The sequence below is a fragment of the Mirounga leonina genome, unplaced genomic scaffold (assembly GCF_011800145.1).
Source record: "Mirounga leonina isolate KUSES-001 unplaced genomic scaffold, KU_Mleo_1.0 Mir_173, whole genome shotgun sequence".
Lineage (NCBI taxonomy): Eukaryota > Metazoa > Chordata > Mammalia > Carnivora > Phocidae > Mirounga > Mirounga leonina.
This window is the reverse complement of record NW_023270447.1, coordinates 80450548-80476831: the sequence shown is the minus strand read 5'-3', so window position 1 is coordinate 80476831 and position 26284 is coordinate 80450548. Positions and strand designations below refer to the sequence as shown.

Genomic DNA, 26284 nt, shown 5'->3' with positions numbered 1-26284 from the left:
GGGGGGGGGGGGGGGGGGGGGGGGGGGGGGGGGGAGCGGCGCAGCTACCTTGGTGATAAGGTTGCCCACGTAGGGCAGGACTCCCCGAGCCGCCAGATAGACTTTCCAGTGGGCCGAAGTGATGAGCTTTTGGTAGAGAGCCAAGTACTCGGCGGCACACTCGCCAGCTATGCTCAGCTCGTCCAAGTAGCTGCCCCGAGAAAGATAGGACACCATGAGAACGCAGCTCCAGGGGCTCCAGCAGCCCCCCTCTGCTCATGTCGTCTGCTGTCCTGGGCTCCCCCTTCCTTCTGGGCACCTGAGAAAACCCCAAACTTCCCCCTTGGGAACTCCCCACACGTGGGGACAACCCGGCACACACAACAGGAGCGTGATGCAGTGACACCCACTTGGATCAACCAGCACCAAAATGCACAGTGCTTATCTGCGCAGCGAGACTGTGGTTTTGAGCGGCTCGTGGAGAAGGCAAGTGTACCACAGGGTTTAGTGGCCAGCGGCCTGGGCTTTGGAACCCCACTGCCTGGATTCGAATCCAGCCTTCAGCAGACAAGTGCCCAGCCGAGGCAAGCCCAGGCCACCGTGAGGGTGAAATGAGATGGCACAGGCTGCGCGTTCCTGTATCGTCAGACCTCAACGGCCGCAAGCTGCCAGCGCCCCTGCTCTGCTACCACCCCCAGTATGACCACTCACTCAGCTTCTACGCCTTTCCTATTTCTGTGCTTTCCACACAGCATGGCATGGGTACGGAGCCTGGCTGTGCCCTCCATCACCCTGACCTCCGGACCGCCCCCAGGAACATGGGCAAGGCCGAGCCCAGAGTGTGAGCAGTACCTGGTAAGGAGGTCAAGGACCTGCTGCTTGCGGCTGGGAATGGTGGCCAGAGCTTCCACGATGGTGCAGGCTGCCTGGCGCGCGGCCTGCGTCGCCGGGGTGAAGAGCACCTGCGGGACACAGGCCAGAAGCCCCGTCTCAGGTGACGGCTGGTCTTGCCAGGTCCCCAGCAGGGCACAGTCCACCGCCACCCTGCCAGAAGGCCTCTGGGCACCTCTCCGTGGAAAGGTTAAAGGTGAAAAGCACCAGCTAACACCAGATGCGACTGTGGCTATCCGGGAGCCCCCTATTTCACGGAAAGTTGTTCCCTCAAGCAACTGGAGAAAGCACCTATGATGACTGAGCTAGGAAAACAAGCCAGCAAGTACTTTCCTCGCACAAACTGCTGTTAACTCTATTCTGAGGATAACTATATGTTAAATGCTTATAACCTAATAGTGTCTTTCTTGTCTTATATATGAATGGATCAATGGATGCCCTGAATTACCTTAATCCTTCACAAGGTTCGCTAGAACAGAGAGGGAGAGGGCAGCAGGAGGTAGGGATGACAGAAGGAGAAAAGGGAGGGGTGGCACCGAGGCTTAGTTCTGGTAAGCGGCCAGGGAGGAGAGTGGCAAGCCCACCAGCTTGATGAGAAAGGCACAGAAAAATCCTGTCTTGACCAGTCTATCACACTGCTGGCTGCAACCAAGCACCTCCCTCTGCTTCCAGTCTGAAAGGAAGCAAAAGCAGAGTGGACACGTGGGGAGGAGCAGAAACGCGCTGCTTGGCATGGGGGGTTGGGGCAGCGAGGAGAGGGCCGAGGACGAGCTCACTCACTTGCCGCAGCCAGTTGTTATGGCCCAGTTTGAGATCCAAGGGGGGGGTCCTCTTCCCGCGACGACTCAGGAACTGCTTCCATCTCCACACGTACTTCTCGGTCAAATAGAGGTGGCGGAGCTCTGACTTGCTGGGGGATTTCCCATTGCCATCTATCCCTGGCAGGCATAGGGACGCAGCAAGGCGTAAGGAAAAGGAAGTGACAGAAAGGGGGGACTGTAGGGCTGTGTCAGGACAGGGGTCAGGGGACCAGACTTCCCTAGTCCTGAAGAGACAAACACACCTCTGATAGGAAGACATTTCTTCCAGGCTTCGTAGGATGCTTTGGGGTCTCTCTTGAGCCACAGCTGAGCCTGGGCATGGATCTCATTGCAGTACGGCTTAACTGTGGTGAGGGCCTCGACGGGGACATCCTGCAGGGGGAAAGCCGAACAGGGTGGGGAGCTTCAGAGTACAGCTGAGCTGGGCTCCAATACAATGGCACCAGACGCCCCAGAGGAACATATGCAAAAGCAAGGAGATCAGAAGGATCAACATTCATATCAGTTATGTGTGTTCCTGTTCCAATATGTGTTCCTGTTAAAGCATTTTGGCCCAATTTAGTTAGAGCAACATTTCCACGCTGGACTTACAGTCACTGCTTTGTGCAGGATAAGATGTACCTGGCTTCCTACAGACCATCCTTCGGCCGCAAACACCAGGTCCTATCCCAAGCCTGACTCACAGTTCCCTAAACGTCAATCTTCAAGGAGTCCCTGAGCAGTCTCCAGAATTTTAAGAGCCATTACTGAGCAGAACTAGCGTGCGGAGCAGAGGGACCCACACAGCACTCTAAGCCAGCCGTTCTCAAGCCTTTTGGCCTCAGGACTCCTTTACAGTCTTAAAGAAATTACTGAGGACCCTAAACAGCTTTTGCACGTGTGGTTCTATCGATATTTACCATGTTAAAAATGAAGCATGAGAAATTCTTAAAATATTTACTAATTTCATCTTAAAGAAAGAATTAAATCCACTAACTATTTACCTAAACGACACTTATGTTTCCAAAATAAAAATCATCTAAAGGAGTGGCAATACTTGGTTTTTGAAAATCTGCTTAATGACTGCCTTAAGACAGGTAGACTCCCCGACCTGCTTCCGTGTTCAGACTGCTGGGAGATGTTGTTTGGGTTAAAGTACATGAAAAAACACCCAGCTGCACACAGATACATAGTTGGAAAAGAGAAGAATGTTTTCGTAATCTTCTCATTTAATTGCGGATTTCTTCCTTTGATATTACTTTCAGCAAGTTACAGGTTCTTAAAGATTGGCTGTCACATGGAGACTAAAATCAATGGATAAACTTTTCAGAGTCCGTTAAACACTAAAACTCATCTTTTACCCGTGCATGATTCTTTAGCATGTGCTGGTCATTCAGGACATACTGGCTCACTGAATTAGGTCAATTCCTCTGGACGTGACAGGCCCGCTTCATTCGTTTTTCAAGAAAACGTCTGCCAAACACCCGATTCTGAATAACCACAACTGGCCTGGCGCACATTTTCCCAAGCATACAGGGGCTCCGTAAGAAAAGCAGCTGGCTCAGCCTGCATCTGAAACAATCACCCACGTGCTTCAAGACGAGCACCGCACTTCGGCGTGCAGCAGGAGCACTCTGTGTTCTTCCACAGTCACACTGAGTATTCAAAACATGAGTACCCCAGAGTCAAGATTTACTAATATTCGCTTGTGCTGTTTCCTCAAGGATGCCCTTGAGACAAAGGGCACGGCAGTGGGGAGCCCGGCTAAGGGTCGCTGGGAGCCGCTACCTTTCCCACTGGGGCCCCGGTGGCACCCACCAGTGACCTCACCCACCGGTGACTGTGTAACATCAGCACCAACGGCGCCAGACCGCTAGGGGCAAACAGGGTCGTAGGAGGATTATGAACCAGACGTCAACCTCACAGATTCCCCAATAGTCTGGGGAACACCCAGGCACCTGGGAGCCCAAATTTTGAGAAATTCTGCCTTCTCTAGGCTAAAACTAAGCACGGTGCAAACACCGACACTGGGCTCCAGTGCTCAGAGGGTAAGCAACTCTGCAAATCTGTTGCCTCAGGAATAAGTGATGGTTAGGTGCAGATAGGGTTCCTCTTCAATCAAGGACTATTTTTATCTGCTGAGAATGAGTTCTGTAGGGAAATAAACCTCATCGAAGGGAAGGAAGATGGGTTCCCTCAGCCCTGCCTTTTCTAAGGACTATCTAGGAAGACGGGAGTCAAGGAAAATGTAGTCAATTCTTCAGGATCCAGCTTCTTCCCTAGTGCTTACCCCTCAGAAAGCAGCCTTCCTACACTTTTGAAGACTCTGTTTCTATCGAAGGACTCCATCAGGAAATGGAGCAGGGGTCAAATGGCCCAAGGACCACAGAGAGGTAAGGGACAGAGAGCCTCAGGCATGGCCGAGAAGAAGAATTACGGCCCGGGTTTTCCACAAGCCAGTACAAGCAGATGAACCTGGGGCTCAGCTATCGTTATATTAAAATAAAAACTTGGCTTTCCTCATTCACTTAATGATCCACTGAGTGGCTATCATCTGCTAGATATTACACTCTGCCCTGGACACTAAAAACATTTCTAAACTAGGGCACCTGGGTAGCTCAGTCATTAAGCGTCTGCCTTCGGCTCAGGTCATGATCCCAGGGTGCTGGGATCGAGCCCCGCATCGGGCTCCCTGCTCAGCCGGGAGCCTGCTTCTCCCTCTCCAACTCCCCCCGCTTGTTTTCCTTCTCTCGCTGTGTCTCTCTCTGTCAAATAAATAAAATTTAAAAAAAAAATTTTCTAAACTGACGTCCCTGCATTCAAGGAGCTCATGGGCAGCCTAGCAGAGAACTGGCTCTTCTAAGCAGCAGCTCGCAGAGAGGGCAGACCCTACGCAGAGAAGACTGCACGCAGCCACAGCCAACGTTTATAACGGACTAACACGAGCCAGGGTTCGGTGCACGGGATCCGCATCAATTACTGATTCTTCACAACACTTCCATGTGTTGTGTTCTCATTTCAGAGACGGGTAAACTGAGGAGCCTGAGTTAAGAACTTGCCCAAAGTCACGAGGTGAGTGAGGAGAAGAGCTGGGATGTGAAATCAAGAAGTCCACTTCAGAGCCTGGGGATTTAACCACTGCGCAATGTGCGTAGGCAACGGCACAGGGACAGCAAAGAACACTGTGCTTTCTGGGAGCCTGCAAGTCCTCCAATGCGACTGGACAGTCCTCCAGTAAACCACCCTGTTCTAGGCTCTTGTATCTTCACGTCTATCTTACTCCCGACTTTCCTCTGAGAAACCTTCCTTCTCAAAAATCCCAACTCCTGTCTACTGAGCTATGGCAAAGGAAGCACTGGTGCCCTCCCACGGGCAGGCTGAGTGCAGGGTAAGGCAGAGCCTTTTACGAGGCAGGACACTGTGCTGGCCGGGGCGGGAGGGGGCCGCCGCCCTGCCCTGCCCTCTGTGACCCCCCGCCCAGTACCTTGTTCTTCTTGCTGGTTGGAGCAGGTGGTTTAATCAGCTTCTGCAAGATCCGCAGGCACATGAGGGTAATGTTCTCCACAACCACAGGAGTCTTAATGTTCACAGCCATGAGGAAAAGGCTGAGAGCTAGGGATAGGAAGGGCGGGCCAAGTTGCAGTCACAGAGCACCATGTACCTGGCTCCAGCAAGGCTGTCCACGGCGGTTGCCCCGCCCCGCCACCTCTGTGGCTAGGACAGCACCCAAAGTCCCCACCCCCTCTCTGAAGAGTCCCTAACCAGATGTGGCCTAAGCTCACCACAGCGTAACCGGAGTTCCCAGCAGCTGTCCTCCTTCGAGATGGAATCTGTCAGCAACAGCATTTCATACTGAAGGCTGCTTGCCTAGAAGGCCAACGGGAGGAGGTATGAGAAGAGGAGGGTCTGCAGGTGAGACCCAGGACTGGGGCTTATGTCCAAGCTCTGCTCAGGGGACTCAGATCAAAGATGTCTGGTACCCGGTGGCACCATCAGGAAGAGAAAGGAGTTGGGCCCCTGGGTAGCTCAGTCAGTTAATCGGCTGCCTTCGGCTCAGGTCATGATCCCAGGATCCTGGGATCAAGTCCCGCATCAGGCTCCCTGCTCTGTGGGGAGTCTGCTTCTCTCTCTACCCACCCTCCCCTGCTTGTGATCTCCCTCTCTCTCAAATAAAAAAATCTTAAAAAAAAAAGAAAAGAAAAGAAAGAAAGAAAAAGGAGAAGTGGAGACCCCTGTCCTCCATCCGGCCAACCACCTATTTCTCTTCTCCTTCTGAGGCTGGCTCTGACCTGGGACAGTCATTTTGGGTGAGAACTCTGCAGACTGCTGCTCCTTCCCTCCCCAGCCACCCCAGGGAGACTGGTAGAAAGAAAGCAAAGGAATGCAGAAAGAGAAAGAGGAAGGAGTCAAAGGGCAGTTATCTTGCTCACTAGATCAGGATTGGCCCAGTGGCCCTTCAAGGCAGTGGAGACTTTGCCAATAATCAAGTCGTTCATTTGCTGGGTGGCTTCTGGATTGTCTCTGGAGAAGCAAAGAAATAAAGAGTCCTGTTATCTACCACTGGCTGTGTCCCTCCTTCCCACCTGAAGGAGCGCAGAAAAAAGGCACTCAATGCCCAGGGCCACCTGGCCTCTCCAGGGGCCTGACCACAAGACCGGCCCCACGAGACCCGAGTCTGTAACAGAGTGCCCATCGCAGCCACCTTTCCCGCAGTGGTCACCAAGGAGAGAGCAGCACCAGCATCCAGGAGATCCCCTCCCCGTGCACAGCCCAGGCCGCAGAGCCCCCCGGCGCTGCCCAGTACACTGAATCCTCCAACTTCCGAATCCGACATCCCCCTGCCAGGATGGGTCACGACACTTTCCTCGTCTTCTCCATCTGCCTCTAATTTCCCTCTCATGAGCCACCCACATTTCCTACCGAAGGCCCACTGTAACAACGTCTATATTGGTCACGACGACGTCAACTGTACCAGGTCACTTTCTCGCGTCCTACCCCATTCTGAATAAAATCCCAAGTCCTTACACAATGGCCTAGATCACCCGGGATCTGGCCCCCAGCAACCCCTGGTTCTCCTGCCCGTTTCCCGTGTGGCCTCCTTCACTCCACTTACACGGGCCTCTAGAGCTCCCGCTCAGTCCCTGGTGCAGCCCTGCCTCTCGCTCTCACACATGATGTGTCCTACGCATGCAGCCACAGCTGAGACATCTGCATGGCTCGTCCCCTTACCGCAAACACGCCTCCTCAAGCATCACCCCTCGGAGGTCTTCCCCAACCATCTCCCAGCAGTAAGCCCTGTTGCAGTCAGGGTGCCACCCCCGCTGTACCTCTCTTCACAATCCAATCTCCTGACAGACACCGGACTGTGCAAGTATGCTTCTGCAGGTCTCCCTACCTGGACTGCAGGCTCCAGGAAGCAGCGACTCTGCTCCATTTACTAGTGCGCACTCAGAGTCCAGAACAGTGCCTGGCATTCAGCAGACACTCAAAAAACACCCGCTGAGTCAGTGAATGAGCAATACAGCAAGAAATGGTTACCGATCACCTAATGTGTTCTGGAACTTATGCCACACACTCAATAAATCCAGCTCTGGCGACCACATCAGCACATACTAAGTAGTCAACAAATACGAGTTACTGCCCACAGGAATTATTCCATCCCACCCTCACCATAAGCCTTTAAGGCATTTACTATTATCGGTATTTTTCAGATGAGGAAAACCTCAGCTCAGAGAAGTTAGCTAAGCTGTCCAAGGCACAGAACATCAGACACCGAGCCTAACCTTCATCTTCCATGTGAGTCTGGAGTCCAAGTGCCCAGCCACTTCTTTCTCCTCTCTCACCAGAACCCAGAGACTGTTCAAGAAACCTCACTGGAACCAACAAAGTACAAGCCAAATATTCTATTTACAAGGAAACCTGGTCTCAAATGTTCACGGTGTTCACTCACCCAGACCCTGGGCATCTCTCCCTCTTCCTCCCTTGTAATAAGTTAGCTGGCCTGTCTGGCAGCGACAAACACCGTGCTTTGCACCCCAAGCTCCTAGCATCACTGCCACCACCAACCCCCGAGCTAGCAGGAGTTACTGGGCCCACAGTCCTGGTGCTGGCTCTGACCGAGTTAGCAGGCACATGAGCTGGCGGACCTCCTCCCTCATGGCTGCAGAGCCTCGGCGAAGATTGTAATCAAAGAGCTCCCGGATGAGGCCCTGGGAGACGAGGATGTGCCTCAGGGCCGGATTGGTGGCCAGGGCCCGGAGCAATGTGATACAGTGTTCTGTGACGGCCGAGGCGCAGCCATAGCACTTAGTAGAGGACGTGTGGCCACAGCCCAGGACGGATAAGGCGCGGTACTGGCTGGCGGTAAAGGTGGGCTGCACAGAGGTTCGGGATGATTTGGTGGCTGCTTCCCTCTGCTGCAGGTCATACTCCAACAACTCTTTGCGTGAAGCGAAGACTTTCTAAGGAAAAAAAAAAAGATAAAAGAAAAACAAATCAGCAATTAGAAGGAAGAAGAGAAAGTTAACTGGAAATCAGCTTTAGTCTGAAGGACTACTTTACATGTATTATTATATTACAAAGCAGAAAGCTGAGGCTTAGGAGAGCTGGTTTGCCCAAGGCAAGTGGCAGAGGCAGAACTCAGCCCCTGATCACAGGCACATGTCCTGAACTCCCATGTAATGCTGTCTCATAAAGAACAAACACGAAGATTAGAGGCAAAGGCAATTCTGGCGGCAAGGACCTGGCGTATCTCCGGCCAGCCTCCTGTCCCGCGGACGTTAGGTCAGTAGCACTGCACTGGCCGCCCGGCCCACCCTGGTTGACTGGCATTGGTGTGCCCTGCCCTTCCAGCCTACAAACACGGCGTATCAGAAAGAGAGGCAACAGAACCCTGACACCCGGTTTTTAAAACTAGCAACCCCTCTACTAAAAGATGGGTTGTGAACGGGCCAAGGAAAACAGATCTAAAATAATCTATTACCCTCAGTCTTCTGGAACAAATTCAAGTCTCTGCCAAGCACCAGAAACTACAGTGTGAGAGAAGTTATACGGCGCAACCACCTAGACCCTGCCTTTTCAGCCAATCGGACAAGGGAAACCCAAGACTCCAACTGCTGGAGGGGGGCAACAGGACTGCTCTGAAAACAGCATGGGGAATGCACGACAGAACACTCTAGAGTGGCTCCCATTTCTCTACCTGGATGATTTTGGAGAGCTCATCGAAAGAGTTCTTGCAATCCCCACAGTACTCCTGAGCCAGCTGCAGAATGTACCGATTCACGCTGGCTGAAGTGGAGCTGATGCTCCCGGACGTCCCCGAGTCATCCTGCAACCCAAGAAGCATGCTGTGAGTCTCCTGCTTCTGACCCAGAGCCCTCTCCACGTGCCCCTCTAGCCTGGGGTTACCTGTGGCTTTTCAGGGGCTGCCTCGTTCACTTTGCAGAGCAGGTTCTCCAGCTGTGGCCGGTGTCCCATCAGCTGGTGATACACTCGGTCAGCTTTGTCCAGAAGCGTATTGATGTTGGAAACAGCCTGGCAAGAAAAGACAGGGGCATGTGTGAAGGCTTTTCCTTGAGTGATCCCAATTGCTAACCATTTCCTGAAACATTTCCTACAGGTCAGATGCTGTGTTTCATACATTCGTTATCTATTCCTCACAATAATCCACGGTGTTGGTGTGTTATTTGTAACAACATATAACATACTATATAACACAGCATATACATAAGTATGCAATGCTGAGAGAACTCATTGACACTAGGTCACACAGCACTGAAAGGCACAGCCGGAACTGAACTTTTGTCCCTTCTGACTCCACAGCTAAATGTTGTCCTGCTTCCCATGCTGCTTCTAGCAGCAATCCCAAAAGCTCCCCCCGACTTTGACTGTCACCTAATCCCCAGTCCCACCACACCATGCAGACTGAGAACCAGCCCCTGGGTAAGCTAACACTGAGGAAAGGCCAACAGCTGTTAATATGAGATATCTGTGGAACAAATGCAAGGCACTCATCCGACTTCTTTCAACCGTCCCAAATCTAAAGTCATTTGTCCCTGGAGACATTCTAGTTCATTGCCAACCAGCACTTCCCTGAAGTCCTATGAAAATCACATGTTCCAATATATCCTACACCATTATTTGCCCCCACCCGAAAGCCGTGCCCTGAAGAGAGTGCGGAGATGAGGAAGACTCAGAACAGAAGGGAAAGCATACTGCACTCCACCAGCCCTGCTGCCCAAAGCTCAGAGCAAAACCACTACCCTGAGTCTAGGACGGATGCAGCCTCACCTTCTTCCGGTCTTCTTCATTCTCAATGGGATCCACTGCACAGCAAGGCTTGGCATAGAGCATAAAGTCAAAGCGAGCGTATTTACAGAAACCACAGGCATTGCAGAGAAAGGGGTCCTTTTCATCGTAGTTGATGGACCTGAAGAACCAAAGTGTTTGGGTCGGGGGGACAGAAGAGGTTGGGGCGGGGGAGGGTGACTGAGTGCCACACGCATTGTCTGGAACTGTATCGGGATGACAAGAGGTAAGGGTGACTTACACAACCAGGTAACAAGAAAGGAAGACCCGGCACTAAACCGGAGGACCCCCCACTCCCAGATTACCACGGGACAGGCACGTGTGCCATTCTTCCCATCCCCACCTTCCAGCCTAGGACTTGACAGACCCATAACCCTCCAATTACGCTGAGGGCAGCAGACACTGAAACTGCCCACACTGAGACTCTTGCAGGGGATACAAGGGACATGCATGGCCCTGGCCGGGGCGCCACTCACTCCCTCACCTGCACTTGTGACACTGGTAGACATTCTCTCCGCAGTTGCCGCAGACCCCCGGGTTGGCGGGGACGGAAGCGCTGCAGCGCGGGCACTGCAGGGTCTCTGTGGAGGCCTGGTAGTTCTCATAGAAGTCCGCAAACTCAATCATCAGGTTGGAGGCCACAATGGGCAAGGGCAGGTCGATCTTCACCTCTGTCTGCCCGGGGGTCAGCTGAACCTTCTTGGCCTTGTGCCAGCGGGCCGGCCTAGAAGAGACAGTGGTAGCTAGAGCGGCAGACGGCCTAAAGGCCACTCATGTACCCCTCGGTGACTGCGGTCTGAGGAGACGAAGAACAAGACTGTCCCCCCCGTGCGTTCTCCTAAGGCAGTGAAGTAGTTCCTCTAAGAAGAGATGTGGCAAGTAATAGCAACCTAATTCAAAAAATATTCTCTATAGGGCTCCTGGGTGGCTCAGTTGGTTAAGCGACTGCCTTCGGCTCAGGTCGTGATCCCAGGGTCCTGGGATCGAGTCCCGCATCGGGCTCCCGGCTCGGCGGGGAGCCTGCTTCTCCCTCTGACCCTCTCCTCTCTCATGCTGTTTCTCTCTCGCTCGCTCTCTAATAAATAAATAAATAAAATCTTTAAAAAATATATATATTCTCTATAAAAAAGGATATAACACACAAGTGCTTTGAGGTGTTAGATAATTTTCCAGATTCAAGAAAAACAACGAAGTACATATCAAGGGAAGACATTACTCCAAAAGTATGCCACCCTGAAGCCTATAATCCTAAGATGTGCCGTGTACCACGTGCCAAGTAGAGAGAGAAAAAGAAAAGGCACATAAGAATTTAGAATAATCATGTTAATTACAGGTAATATTTATTGGGCACTCACTATGTGCTAGGCTCTGTTCTCAGCACTTTACATACACTAAACTCATTCTAATCCTTAAAAAAAAACACCCTGAGAGTGGGCTCATCTCCACTTTACAGTTAAAGAAACCAAGGCTGTAGAACTTCTCCCATGTCCAGAGACAGTAGGAGAGCTGGGGTGTGAACCCATGGTTTTGTAGCAGAGTTGGAGAGTTTCACCAGCTGCTGCGCTGAGTCTACACAACAGAAAATCCTCCTCCTCCACAAGGGAGTGGGTTATCCCAATGAGCAGCTTCTACTTGCAGATCACCAATGTGAACTGCTCCTCAAAGGAAGAAAACTTCCTGCAGACAGAGCAGACAGAGCTCCGTGTGCTGATGTGGTAAACTGGCTGTATTCTGCCCCTCGGAATAATACCAATACCTCTGCTCCGTGCAGAACAGCACCTTACTATTCAAGCAGCACCTCCCCACGTCCTCTGCCCAACAGCGATGCCTGAGATTTCAACAAGAGTGCTGTCTCTGGAAGTCAACCCTTTACCCCACGCCAATGCCTTCTCTGTCCCACATATGACGTGCCTCCATTCAGACACTGGGATACACGAGCTAGAAAGATCCATCACTAGCAGACACAGAGGGAAGGTGCCATGTAGAAATGGAAGGACTGTGCGCCAGAGAAGCTTCTTGATACTGCTGGCTCTGTGAGCAAACAGCATCTTAACCCAAGAAATGACAACTTCTTCCCAACACAGGTGTTATGTAAAACTAGAAGTACCCTAATAAACATGGGTAGGAGCAAAAGTCTGAAGTCCCCTAACTCAGCTTCCCCTCCCAAGGCAGGCTGTTGAATTGCTTCCTTAGACCCCATGGGCTCCACCGGACAGGATTTTAAAAGAACCTTTGTCAATACCCTTAGGAACCGTGTTTCACTTCTGTCCCCAGTCTTGACTCCAGTGGGTAAGAGGACATACCAGGCCTCTAGAGACGTGCTACTTCACCCGATTCCAGCCATCAAAGCCAACAACTGGTGTTAAGCCCAAAAGCTGCCCCTCCCCAAATCTGAAGGGCCCGTACTTGTTTTTCAATTCCACAATGGCCTGCACGGTTCGGTTGTTGTAATAGAGGTTGATGGTCCGCACCATCTTTGTCCGTTTCAGGTCTCCAATTTTCACCGTCACTTTGCTGATGGTGTGGCTGCCGATGAGCTTCACAACCTGCTGCGTGGTGGTGTACCGCGTGTCCACTTTAATGGAAGACAGCTTGATATACTAAACACGGGAGTACACAAAACACTATCAGTTCAAGGCCACTGGCTCATCCTGCCTTCTTCAAAACTGATCACTGTAACCCACTCTTCATCCATGGATGAAGTTTCCATTTAAGGTGGTTAAGTGTGGCAAGTAAGCATGCATACCACTGGTGACCGAACACCTAGGTGGCCACACTCAATCTCTGGAAACAAGAAACCCACTGGCCCTGCAAGCCTCACGATCACCCATGTTAAAGACGGCACTTACACAAAACGGCACCTCTGGATTATTACACACCAGGCAGGGGTCGCTCTCCAGGTAATAGCCATCAAATTCCACTAAGCCAGACAAGGTGCTAAGGAAGAAACCAGTATCAGCATAAGGAAATCTTCATCTTAGAAAGCAATCGAGCTTCATGAAGAAGCCACGAATGAGCCACGGCTCAATATTCCCTAAATCGAGCCCCACCCTAGTTAAGAACACAGGGGAAAAGTGAGAAATCCCAACAGGGCTTAGAAGTCACAGGGAGGGAATTTCAACCAACCAACCCTAGATGTTTCCTATTTCTGAGCTGTTCTGAGGTCAGAAAAATCCTAAAAACTGACAATAAAATCTGACTCCAAGAAAAGTCACAATTTATTAAATCATTGAACTGTATACTTAAAACAGGTGAATTCTGTGGTATATAAACTATACCTCAGTGAACGTTAGAGAAAAAAAAAGAACAGTCACTATTAAACCAGGGAAATAACAACTGCTGCTTAACTAATAAATACTCTTTCAAAAGTTTTTTTTTTTAATATAGCCATTTTCTGTAAACTTACCTTAACCTGATTTAGACTTGAGACACTTGAAAATTATAGACATTCTCAAATGACTGCTTACCAAAACCTAATTCAGCAGCTATATTTTGAGTACCCTGTGTGTGTAAGGCCCCAGTCACGAGGGAGGGGTTCAAAGACCAACCAGACAGAGGTGTATTGATTCTTATGTAAGAGCCAACCCATGTGGAGATAGCAACTGGGACTGTTGCTGGAGCTTCAAACGGAAAAAGCAGAACAAGCTCACTTGTAAATGTTGGAGTTGGGATGGTTGGTAAGAATATGGTTTTGGGTACGCAGAATCTCCACAGCCTTCTGTGAATATTCCTTCAACTGAAACAGAAGTCAATAAAAGACCACAGTTAAAGCCCAAGGGCAAGTCTTACTGGACTGCTATCCGATACTAACTGCTGTCTAGCTGATGCTGCCCAAGAAGCACCAGACTTCTCAGCCCCCACACAGTCATACGAAGCTGGGCCTAACTCCTACAGGTTTCCACAATCTTTGTGACAGCCATCTTTTCAGACCCTGTGGATGAAGAGAATTTTTATTCCCATGGAAAAGTCATGAAATGGTTATCCAATTGCAGACACTTCTGGGGATGTCATCAGGGCTGCCAGGAAAACGGGGACACCTTCTTTCCTAAAGCAACTTTAATGGGTTGCATTGTCCTCCCCACCTGTTCTCCTGCTCGCAAAGGCAAATTCAGCCTGTACTTATTTGCTAGTGTATGTTATCTGTGTGGTACACATGTTGGCTGTGCTTAACATACATCCAAAGAGATTGCACATGGGCACCACCTATGCGGGTTGGTCATGTTCTTAACTCAAGAGAAAAAAGGTCAAATACGGCAAGTTAGCCCCTCTGACCATACATCGATTGTTACCTTCTTCTCCGTTTGTGGGGTTTTCAAGGAGAAATATCCTAGTAGGTCCACAAACTGGGCAGCCTTACGACCGTAGGCTGGGAGTTCTGGCCATATGGACCACATCAGATCTAGCAGGAGTTCCTGTTGAGATTTGCTAGAGTTTCTGTAGATAAAGGACAGTTCACATTACCAAGAAGCAGAAAACCCTGAGGTCCCTTTTATTTATCAACAAGGCCCAGGTACTGCTTCTACAGATATGTCTATCTCCCGAAAACTAGGGGTTAAGTTCAAATCACTTTGCACTCTTTCAACAGTAAATCCTAACAGGTATAGCTCAGTCCTTTCCTATCTTCAGAAGGTGGCCTAAAGAGTCAAGCCCGGTCACTTCACAAACTTCTAAACACAGCCCTCTCAGGCGAAAAGCAGTCATCTCTTGCTTAAGACGTCAGTTTAATGGCTAAAAGCAGATAACCAGATGAAGACATCTGTAATAGTCAAGAGGATCCAGGCTGATGTAAATACTGACACTGTGACTGTGAGTGTGCAACACAAAGCAAGACAGAACTACATCAATCACTCGTCTCCTGGACCCATGCAGACCGTCAAAACGTAGCCGGGGACCCTACCTGTAGATATGCAGGGTCAGACAGTGGGCCTGCCAGCGCACTGAGGAAGAATTGGACTCTAACAGGAAGCAACGCAGGAACTGAACCAAGGTCTCCTTATCTGCAAATTTGTTCAGCTGGTTCACCAGAGCTGTGCACAGCTGGTCCTCTTGGCTGCCTGAGCTCTCACCTGCAAGACCAGGGAAGAACTGAGGACTGGAGAGCAGGAAGCGTGCTCTAGGGTCTCAGAGCCAGTGCTCCCAGATGAAGAGGGAGGGAATTCTGTCCACTTCTGAAAGTTTCTTCAACTAAATGGTTCTAATTTGAAAATAACTTTCACTGGTTTATTAGAGAACAAAGGCCAGCCCCATATGAGACACGTGATAATCATGCTACAAAAAAAGCACAGGATAAAGTGCCAACACAGGCCTGACAGTGAGCACACACACAGCTACCCTGGAGGAGGCATTTCCTTTCAGAGGTTTGCTACCCAAAACAGCTAGCTGAATAATTAATCGGGAGAAGATAAACCACCTCCACTACTCTTCACCCCTATCACCCGACCCAGGCATCCAAGGACCATGAAAAGCAATGAAGCAGGAAGACTTTTGCCTTTCCAATAGTAAGGAGTCAGCTAAAACAGCTTCCATATGTAGAGCATTTAACAATTTACAAGGCACGTTTACAAGCATCATTTGATGTTGACAACCTCTCCACATGGCAAGTGTCATTTATTATTTCACAGAAAAACAAACTTGGCTTACTAAACTGCTGAGTGCACTTTGACCTTTCCTTGGTATGGGAAGCCACATATTCAAGGTGTAACTGACAATGAAACCAAAACTAGACACTGGAGGGCATCGGAGTTGTAGGTCCTAGATCGGAGTAAAAGCCCTTTCCGAAGAGCAGCATAAGCCATGGGATCCAAGAGAAATCAGAACACCTCGCCCTGGTCACCAAGACAAGAGAGTGACACTTACCCTCTTTCTCCTTTTCCTTTTCTTCTTTCTTGCTCTTCTTCGTGGACGACTTGGACTGCGTCGTGGCCTGTCCAGAGCCGGCCGCCACAGGCGCTGCGGACGAGGAGGCACTCGAGGAGCCGGCTGAGGCTGCCAGGGCAGCGAGGACTTTGCTGCCACACAGGGCACAGGACAGCAGCTGCAGCAGCACCGGGGACACCCCCTCGTCCACCAGGAAGCTGACTTGGAGGAGGAAGTACAGGACGGCTGCAGGCAGAGGAGACAGGGACGCAGCTCAGAGACAAATGCACTGGACGGACACGTCGCGGGAGCCATGTCTGCACCTGGCCAGCACTGCCCCCTCCCCACCAGCTTGCATTCCCAGTCCTCTCTGCCAGATGCTGCCCAGAACTCCCGTCCTCTGCAGAAATGACCTGGTAAACATCCCAACAGCTACCTAAAGATTGGCTCCCAGCCCCCACTTCAACTAGGATGATTCTCTAGACTCCACAGGCTCCTCTTGTCTTTAGACTCCTACCCTGTGCCCCCATTGCACCCCACATTTTATCTATGACCCTTATCGCTCTGAAGGTTTGACTTGTCTTCTTAGCTAGACAAGAGTTCTATCTAGGTGCCTTGCTCAGAGCTTCATCTCTGGCATCCAGTTCAGCGCTTGGCACAGGGCAGGCCTCAATAAACAGCTCGCAAAGAGACGAACGAATGAACAACAGCCACCAGAAGTCGCTGCACTGCTTACAGTCGTCTTTGATGCAGAATTTCTGCCAGTTGATGGTTCGTTGGGCAGCAATCTCGGCACAAGCCTTCAGGTGCTCCATCTGAAATGGAAACCAATCGCCAGAACTGAGTAAGGCCACCAAGCAACCCGCACCTACCACCCTGCAGCCTTGAGGGGTCTGTACGAGGCTGCTGACCAGGTGCCCCGGTGAACCTGGGACCAAGGCCCACACACTGCAGCTCTTACTGAGCCTCCTCCGCTCAGCTCCCACCACACAGATGCCCTTCGTTGGCAGGGGCCCTTCACACCACTCAGTTAACACAGCAGGAAAGCTAGGCCATGATGGGAAACTACAACCCAGTTTACTCTCTTTTCTTTTCTTCCTCCCTCCCCAGTTTACTTCTTTCTTGTGAAAGCACGACAGTAAGGACACTAGTTTATAGGAACGTATAATACTGAACACGTTCTCGTCTATAGGCTCCCATGCAATACATTGTTTGCTTCCCCAAAGTCCGAACAATTTATCTTCAGACACATCATTTCTTTGGTATTCAAGGACAAAAACCAGAGGCTGGCAAATTCCAGGTCGACCCTGTCCATATGAGCCAGTAACAGGTAAGAAGCCCAAGCCACTCCTCCCCATAATGGAGGAACCACTACCAGGTAGGAGTGAGAATGGTGAGGGGGAAATCGCAGATCCTGAAGCCAACTACACTTCATATATAGCATTATGGATCCACCCTGAGCTCAACTGTGGCCAGGACGTTCTCTGAATATGTAAAAGCCCTGTACTCCTCCATCCTATTGCCTACCTGGCTGAGCCTCATCACATGCCCTCTCCCTGCCCCACCGACCCCCTCGCCCCTCGTACCAGGCTGATGAGTGTGTCATACTGCAAGGCAGAGCCTGAACTGGCTGTAACCACACTTGCCCGGAGGAATATCCCCTGTTCCTCCAGCAGCTTCTTGATCCCACGCACGTGGGAGTCCAGAGTGTGCAAGTCCCGGAGCTGGCGGTACTTCTCCTTTGACCCACAGATGAAGAGCAGAAGTTTGCGGACTTGACGGCGCACAAACGGAGTTTGCTGGATCATCAGGTACTTGAGAGGAAAGGCAACACCAAGAGTCAATGACTCAGGACCTGTGCCTGCAGCAGCTCCCCGGGTGTCATGAACTATTACTAAAATGGGTAAGAAACACACACCAAGCAATCTCCTCACAGCCAAGCTAGACTCTGGTGAATTCAGTACTCATTAAGGAGCCGGGAGAAAGCAAGCTGTCAAAGAGGGGAAAACAGCAATATTCCCGCTCCCCTCCTGGGAGTCCTTGGGAATCTACAGGGAAGCTGGCCTCCACTCCACCCCACCCAGAATGAAATGGTCCAGAAAACAGATTCATAATCTTTCAGGTCAAAGAGGTGGGGAAGAGGCTGGGCTGTTCATCTATACAACCCGAAATGGTCATTTGGGGTTTGCTAACAGGTCATTCTTCCCAGAGTTCATCTCAAGCTTGCTGTGACAGCGTGACTACCACCCCTCGGCTGCCTCCAAACCCAGCCCACCGCACACTGTCCTGCAATGGCCGGCCCAGAAGTGTGCGAACTACACTGCTTGTCTGCCGTCAGGGCCTGCCAACAGGGACAAAAAGGGACACCAGAGGGCACGAGGAAAAAACACCGGCTCCTTCCTGTCTGCTCTCCTGGCAGCAGCCCTTCACTCCGGCAGCCTCCACCAGCTCTTCGGTTTGTTCAAGGACAAACCAGTACGGCTGGTTCTAACCATCAGCTTCTTTCCACACTTCCAGAATCAAGCACACCACACCCCCTCAGAGCTCCTGGGGTACCAGAGGCAGTAGCCCCTCCACAGGCCGAGTCCTCTTCAGACACACGGCTGCTTGCGGCTGCTGCCCGCACCTGCGGTCTCTGTTTCAACACTCCCTGTTTTTCTCTTTGGTTCTTCAATGGCCCTCCAAACAATTCCCTATATTAAAATCTCTCTGTAATTGAACTAGTATGTTTTCTGTTTTCCAGACGGAATCCAAATTATTAAACTCGTCCCTTACCGTCATATGCGGAAAGAGTCAAATGCACAGAATGAGAAACTAAAGCCATGGCCTGTTGTGACATCCATCTTCCACGGCTTCACCACACAGTATACCCGGGGCAAGGCCCACCAGCGTGAGTGGCGCTGCTGGGGGAAACGCTCCCTGAGGGTGAGGACGGAAGGGGGCCATAGAGGCCGTCAGAGCCAGGATGCCTGGGTGGCTCAGTCGGTTAAGCGCCTGCCTTCGGCTCAGGTCGTGATTCCAGGGTCCTGGCATCGAGCTCTGAGTCAGGCTCCCTGCTCAGCGGGAAGCCTGCTTCTCCCTCTCCCTCTCCCCACTCGTACTTGCGCGCACATGCACGCTCTCTCTCTCAGATAAATAAAATCTTTTAAAGAATAGGAAAAAAGGCCATCACAGCCGAGGTGTCCTCTCCTTGAATGGCACATGGCCTGCAGCCTTCGCTTACCTCCGAGAGAAAGTAAAACCACGAATGATCAAAGACAGGAGGTGGGATTCGAGAGTTGGTGTCGGCAATCTTCTTGATTTGGTAAGGAAGCCTCAGGACCATCTCCGTCAGAAGCTGAGTATAGGCCTCAAACACATCAGCAGCATGACCCTGGGGGAAGAACATGTGTAAGGACCTGTGACGGACAGTTGTCCACAGCCACAATTAGGAAAAGGGCTAGTTTACTGCTCATTAGGCATAGCTTATATTGGAGCTGGTAAATGGTACCTTTCAAAGCTGGAGTCATCACTGCCTGACAGCTTGGTTTAAACCCAGCAAGGCCCCAGGCTCCGATGGACACAGATCTCACTTGTCTTAAAAGTTCCAAAATTACACTCTGTGGGTTTTGACCCTGGACTGGCTGTATTCTACTTACAGAGAAATTAAACTTCTAATGGGAAAAACAGTGGTGGTGAAGGATTTCTGACTTCCTGTGAGAGATGCAGTCTATTCCCCTAGAACCAAAACCTTCTGGGATAATAAGAGATATTTAAATAAACCAGGGTGGTGGCTGGCTCCTGGGTGGCTCATTCAGTTGAGCAGCCAACTCTTAATTTCAGCTCGGGTCATGATCTCAGGGTCCTGGGACGGAGCCCCACTTTGGGCTCCGCACACAGAAGGGAGTCTGTTTGAAAATTCTCCCTCTTCCTCCGCCTCTCCCCTCATCCGCATGCGTGTGTGTCCGTGTGCACACGTGCTCTCTTTCTCTCCCCACCTCTCTGAAACAAATAAATCTTTTAAAAAGAAAGAAAGAGACCAGGACGGCCAGATCACTTAATGCATATCCCACAGAGAAGGAGGAGCTGAGGGGTGTGAGGATGGTAGAAGCGGTAGCTGTCCTGCAGGCCGCATGGTCCCCCGGGAAGAGCCTGCGAGAATTTGGGGCACAACATGTCTCACGTATTCAATCACCGGTTACTCATCGGGTCTTTGCCAAGCAACTGGGGGTGCAAACAAGGGAAAGACTCCACATGTGCACACAGGATGCTCTGGGGACCCGGGGAAAAGCCATCTCTATCTGACCTGCTAGCAGGAAGTGCATGTTGGGGAGGGTTTTCCCAGGACCCAGTGTGTGAGCCGGGTCGTGAAGGACTAGGAATTAGCTTAGAGGGGAAGGAAGTAATGGCAGAGGGAAAGAAGTTCAGGAGGACAGCAAGCAGGAAGGCAGTGTGCCACGTCTGGGGCAAGGCACAGGACGGGGGCTGCGTGCCGGGGTGCGGTCGTGACACAGCTAGAGAGCTAAGTAGACAGCTGGGTCCTCAAAGAACTCTTTGGCCTAAAAGTTATAGAAAACCAGCAAAGGGTTAAGAAAAGAGAAGGACATGATGCGATTCACGTTTTGTGCCTGTTCTATCCCTGTCTCAGTCAAAGCAGCTGGGAGCGTGCAGCGAGGAACACACTGGTGCCGCCGCTCAGACGCAAACGTGCAGCAACGGCAGGGACGACAGACAGGGGCAGGCCCCAGGGCACTTAGCACGGGGCTTGACTGCGTCAGGTCACCCAGTGCTCCCAACGACCCTACAGAGCAGATCCCGTGTGGAGCCTCAGTTTCCAGGTGTGCAAACCGAGGCACACGAAAGCCGCACAGAACTTGTCCGAGCTTCACGGCTGGTAAGTGGGAATGCTTGTTCCTGACTCACCTGATCAGAGAGATTATCTTCTAAACTAGCTCCCTCAAGGGCCTCTGATGACAGCAGGGGGAGTCTCTGACACACACACACACACACACAACACACACACACACACACACAAGGACATGATCTACCTGTGACGTCTGTCCTGTGCCTGCTCACCTTTTTCTAAGGAGCTTAACATGAAAGGACAGACCAGTCTGATTTCATTCAGTTCCTCTGCTTTACACGTTGTCAAGAGTCTGAACCCCAGCAGAAGGGTGGGAGAACTGGTTATTCAACTAAACTGCACCGAGATCAAAGCCCCCCAAGGCACTCGGTCTGCCTCCTGCAGCTCCTTGCCCTTGGCTCCTTCAGCCCTACTCACAGAGGGCGAAGAGGAGAGTGCTCTGGAGGAGGGCAGGAGCGGTCCTTCGTCCAGGGGAAGGCCTCACCTTCACATACTGGCGGAGGAAGAATGGGCTCATGTCCGGTGGGGATGAAGTCGTATGTGGTTTCAGCAACTGGCTGGTAGCCACGGGCTCCTCGTCGTTCTGCTGGCTCTTCCAATACTCCAGCAGGGATTTGAGCACATGCAGGCAGTAGTCCACGGCACCGGAGCTCAGCAGGGCCGAGGCTGTGGCGCTGGAGATGAGGGAAGACGACTGGGGGGAGACAAGGAGGAGGCCAGAAAGGCTTGTGAGACCGCTGGGGGCAGGAGTAGGAAACTCCCCGGCAGTAAGCTCCGGGTGGGCCATCGGGGGAGGGAGCTCATCTCTTGAGTTAGAGGTCCACCAACTAACTCAAACACTCCCCCCAACTCTTTCCAACAATGGCATGGTAAGAACCAACCAACCCCAGGTCCCAGCTCCACTCGCCCACACACAGGTGTGAGACACCGAGGGGGCAAGGACTGGATAACCTTTTTCCTGGGAGGGGCGGGTTTTCTTCTTCACTGGGCAACTAGAAAAGAAGCCCATTTCAAGAACAAGAGAGAAAACTTTCCACTCTAAGCACTTTTTAGCAACCCCACCCTCCCGGTAGGGGCTCTCCCCACCAAACTAGCTTCTAAAGGAGATGGGGTAAGTGATCACATGAATAAAAAGCAGGAGAAAAGCCACTGTAAATAAAACCATTAGGAGAGCCTTGCAAATCCCAGCAAACCCCACAGCTCATAAGCTCATTAAGATTGGATGCAGTTCAGCCTCCATTCCTACCTTCTCTGCTTTGTGTTAATCTCCTTTCCACCACGCACACACTGCTTTCTCTCTGCTTTATTACCATACCTTATAGCAACACACAGTAGGGGAATCCTCTTAGCCACCCTGTGCCTTGCAGAACAGTCCCCTCCTTTCAATAATGGGAACTTCCAAACCCTGTAACCCCTCCAATGGAGGGATTGCTGGCGAAGATCAGGGCTTGGAAGGGATTCTGGAAAAGGTGGTGGCTCTGCTCTTCAAGAGGTGACCGCTTAGAATCTTTCTCCTCTAGAATGACAACAGCCTATTCTAACTATCACCTCTGCCCTTAGCCCTAGCACCAACCAGACAATCCTCTTACCTTTCCCCACACCCATGTGCTCAAAGCAACAGTACCTCACAGATGGAAGACTTGGATCCGGATTTGGTCCGGGACATGAAGACACTCAGGAGTCTCATTACTACCAGATGGACTTCATTCAGGGCACTGCGCTCATTCTTCCTGGAGACGTCCTGTAGGCAGAAGCAGAGCCCAGAAGCCCACGCTTACTTCAAGCTTGAGGCGTCCTCTCAACAAGGTTCCCTCCAGCCTATCAGCACTAACTGTTCCTCACATGGAATCAGAGTCAAAACAGGCACCAACGCCTCCATGGACTACACCCGGATTACCTAGAGCCCGATGTGCTTAAAAGGCCGTATTAAGATACAAACAACTAATTTATTGTTTTCAGCTTAGGGAGCTACAAAAGGTCCATAAGGACAGGGACTTGGTCTGTTCCTCATTTACGTCCAGATCCAACAGGAGTCCTGGGCCAAAGGAGGTACTGCCAACATTTTTGTTGAATCCACAGAACTGGAGCCCTCAGTGGGTGGTTATGCCCAAAACTAAGTGAAGTTCCTCTAAGAGAAGGATGACAAGCTGTAAACGGACCTCAGTCCCTGTTTCTCACATGGCAGGACTCTCCAATCTTACCTTTTTGTCCATGCCCAGTTCAGCAATTAGCTGAGAGAGCAGGTTATCCAGGGCCCCCTTGTCTTTCTCATCTTCTCCATCCAGATCTGTAGTGAGCATCAGGATGACCTGGAAGTCAACAGAGAGGTAAAACATGAGCTCCAGGACCCTAAAGACGACTCCAAACGCAGGGGGTTCAGAAGAAATCCCAATCTTCCTGACTGCCCTGTCAATCATAACTGCAATCCAGGAGAAGGTCCTACATCCCAAGGTATCCGAAGTTTAAGTGTCCAGAGTCAGAAGTGTCAATTTTTGGCATGTGCCACACTTGGCATCACAAAAAATGTTTTGCAAAGAGTTTGCAAAACAAATTGACTAAACTACATTATAACCAACCAAAGTGGCTTGACAGAGGACAGTGTGCTGTGTTCAAAAGTAAAGAACTTTCTGCCTAAGAGGAAGGCAGCTAGTGGAACAGCTACCAGACAACATTCCAACACGGTGTTAATAAAGACTCACTACACACTACGAATCTCTGGGGCAGACATTTGCTCCTGGCTCTGTCAGTAACTAGCTGGATGACTGCGGACATCTTTTTAAATTCTCTGACCCTTGGCCTTTTCATCTAGAGAGTTAAGGGCTATAACTTGCAGTTCAAAACTGCATTCCATTATTCTATGACCTAACACCAACAAAAGCCTAGAGCCTCTTGAAGAGAGATGTGAGCATGCTGAAGGATGGTCCAACCATAATGTGACAGACCCAGATGAACTGAGGGATACCTGCATGTACGGGATGGCCCGGACACCTCCAACATTTCGTAACTGGGGCAAGGTTTGCAGTAGTCTCTCCAACAGCATCAGACGGACCATGTGCAGTCTAAAAGGCCAAGGAAAATACATGAGATGTGAGCTAGTTCACAACCACTAACCAGCTGAATATAGTTCCTTCCTCCTGCCACCAAAGTAAACAAGGAGCCTACTGCTTAGAAACAATCCTACCATTAGCAAAATGTTCAGAAATGCCTATTTGGTAACACCACCAACACAGAAGGAGCAATCTCGCTCTGTTAAAAGGAACAAACTAGTCCAAAATACAACCGAAGGCCCTGAAAGCCTGCTATGGGAAAAGTTAATATTTCTCAATCAGCCCTAGTTCTCAGCAGCAAAATCAAACCTTTAGTAGTGCACTCTATGGCCTTTTCCAACACATGGCCACATTCTGCCTCCAGGCATTATCTTCTGGGATTCCTCCATATACAAAGTCTGCATCATCTGGTTGCACAGTGACCCAGTCCTTTCTTTTTCTTGCTTCCCAGAAGGCCTGGCACTGCTTTACCCTCTCAACTCGCCTACCATTTTTCCTAGTGGAAAATTCAATCTCCACTCTACCCTTTCCACACTGGACACGTGAGTTCTCCCGTATATTCAACTGGGCACTAACTAAGCCTTCTTCATCTGCAGATACACAGCTGGGCTTCCCTACTAAATGTGTGCCTCAAGATCTATAGTGAATACGCTGATTCAAGAGAGGACCAAAATGCAAATGAATTAATTAGGGTCCTGTTGACAATTTGGCTGGCAGTCTCACCTAACACAATCTTACAGAGATGAAGAACACATTTGCTGAATGGCTTCACTCTCATAGTTCGTAAACTGTTCTTGCTTCATTTTACTTTATAGACTGTGCATAACAAACCACAAACCTACATATGCATAAAAAAGTGATTTTCCTGTATTACATATCCTAGGAGATATCCAGAATATTTTCAAAATATTAAAGTTTGAATCAAAGTATGGGGTCTTACTTGATCAATAAATGCCCATGATTCCAAAAGTAACTCAAAGGAATGAGCTAATAAAAGTCCTTCAGAATACGGTCACACATAAAAGTTCACACATACGTCCAAAGAATAAAGCAAGCTGCGTGGGGACCACAAATGAGTAAGAATTGTTCAGGAATGTACAAGATATAGCAAAGAAAAGTAATAGGATGATAGCAGTTCAAATTTAGCAGTTCACTTTATACTTTCAGGATAAAACACAGCAAGCTTTGAGATGGATGAAAATCTTCAGATTGGCAGAACATACTTGTGAATACATATGTATGAATGAAAAAGTCAACAAAATAAGCAAAGTCTGGACCCGGACCAAGATGTTGCCAGACTGTTGGCTTTTCAAACTCTTAGAATCTAACAAAAAAAGTAAACTCTATACCAAAAATTACAATTTCCTTTTCTTTAGTGACTTAAAGTAAAAACAAGTTAGTTATTATTATTTATAAACAAGTCATTTAACAATTGCTCGATTAACTTATCCCTGAAAAAAAAAAAGTTTGCTTAAAACCACTTTAGGGGTGCCTGGGTGGCTCAGTCGGTTGTCTGCCTTTGGCTCGGGTCATGACCCCAGGGTCCTGGGATCGAGCCCCACATTGGGCTCCCTGCTCTGCGGAGAGCCTGCTTCTCCCTCTCCTCCCCACTCCTGCTCTCTCTCACTAGTTCTGTCACTCTCTCTCTCTCTCAAATAAACAAAATCTTAAAAAAAAAAACAAAAAAAACTTTAGACTTCTATTACTAACATGGCTAGGTTACCTAAAATGGCCCTCCTAAAAACACTAAAAATCCTAAAAAGACAGAACATCATTTTAGAAGCAATGCTGTGTCTCAAGAAACGTGAAAGGATTGAAATCACATAGTATGTTCCCCAACCATAGTAAATTAAACTGTAAATTAGTAACAGAAAAATAATTAGAAAATCCCCAAAGGTTTGGAAATTTAGCAACACACTTCTAAATATCCTACAGGCCAAAGATGAAAATCAAAACAGAATTTAGAAAACATTCTGAACTGAAGAGCAATAAAAATATAACACATCAAAATATATGCCAAAGCAGACTTTAAAGCAAAGCACAGAGAGAAATATTTAGCTTCAAATATGTATTTAATAAAATCAATGATTTAAGCTTCCATCTTCTTAAGCTAAAAAAAGAACAAAGAAATCTCAAAAGATAATATAAAAGCTTTTATTAAGCAGAGAAAAAAATATTAACAGTGGAAATAAAACAGAAAGCAGACATAAAACAGAAAAATCAAAGCTAAAAGTCAGTTCCTTGTATATAAAGTTGGTAACTCGAAGGAAAACCGACCTTTGAAAAAAGAACACACCCATAAGTTACCAACATTAAAAATGGAAAAAAGTACATCACTACAGACCCTTAAGACATTAAAAGCATGATTAAGAAAAAAAAGGTCATGGGGGCTCCTGGGTGGCTCAGTTGATTTCGGCTTAGATCATGATCTCAGGTCTTGAGATCGATCTTCATATTTGGGCTCTGTGCTCAGCGTTCAGTGGAGAGTCTGCTTGAGATTCTGTCCCTCTCCCTCTGCCCCTCTCTCCTACCCATGCATGTGCATGCACTTTCTCTCTAAA

At 49.7% G+C, this 26284-nt stretch overlaps 1 protein-coding gene across 6 annotated transcripts in view; it reads right to left on the bottom strand.

Moving 5' to 3' along the window:
- Positions 1-26284, bottom strand: part of UBR4 (ubiquitin protein ligase E3 component n-recognin 4) — a 130464-nt gene that overhangs the window by 30371 nt on the left and 73809 nt on the right. For all 6 annotated transcript variants that reach the window (XM_035019630.1, XM_035019631.1, XM_035019634.1 and 3 more), the window contains 25 exons: positions 23639-23735; positions 22878-22985; positions 22301-22417; positions 21161-21370; positions 19057-19206; positions 17420-17647; positions 16570-16648; positions 15834-16079; positions 14875-15043; positions 14267-14411; positions 13628-13713; positions 12827-12914; positions 12384-12577; positions 10462-10701; positions 9960-10098; positions 9078-9203; positions 8869-8997; positions 7788-8131; positions 6101-6191; positions 5453-5537; positions 5155-5282; positions 1934-2063; positions 1651-1808; positions 832-941; positions 49-190 (listed from right to left, as the gene is read on the bottom strand). In XM_035019630.1, the coding sequence (XP_034875521.1) occupies positions 49-190; positions 832-941; positions 1651-1808; positions 1934-2063; positions 5155-5282; positions 5453-5537; positions 6101-6191; positions 7788-8131; positions 8869-8997; positions 9078-9203; positions 9960-10098; positions 10462-10701; positions 12384-12577; positions 12827-12914; positions 13628-13713; positions 14267-14411; positions 14875-15043; positions 15834-16079; positions 16570-16648; positions 17420-17647; positions 19057-19206; positions 21161-21370; positions 22301-22417; positions 22878-22985; positions 23639-23735 (3739 nt within the window). The remainder of the gene's footprint in view (positions 1-48; positions 191-831; positions 942-1650; positions 1809-1933; positions 2064-5154; positions 5283-5452; positions 5538-6100; positions 6192-7787; positions 8132-8868; positions 8998-9077; positions 9204-9959; positions 10099-10461; positions 10702-12383; positions 12578-12826; positions 12915-13627; positions 13714-14266; positions 14412-14874; positions 15044-15833; positions 16080-16569; positions 16649-17419; positions 17648-19056; positions 19207-21160; positions 21371-22300; positions 22418-22877; positions 22986-23638; positions 23736-26284) is intronic.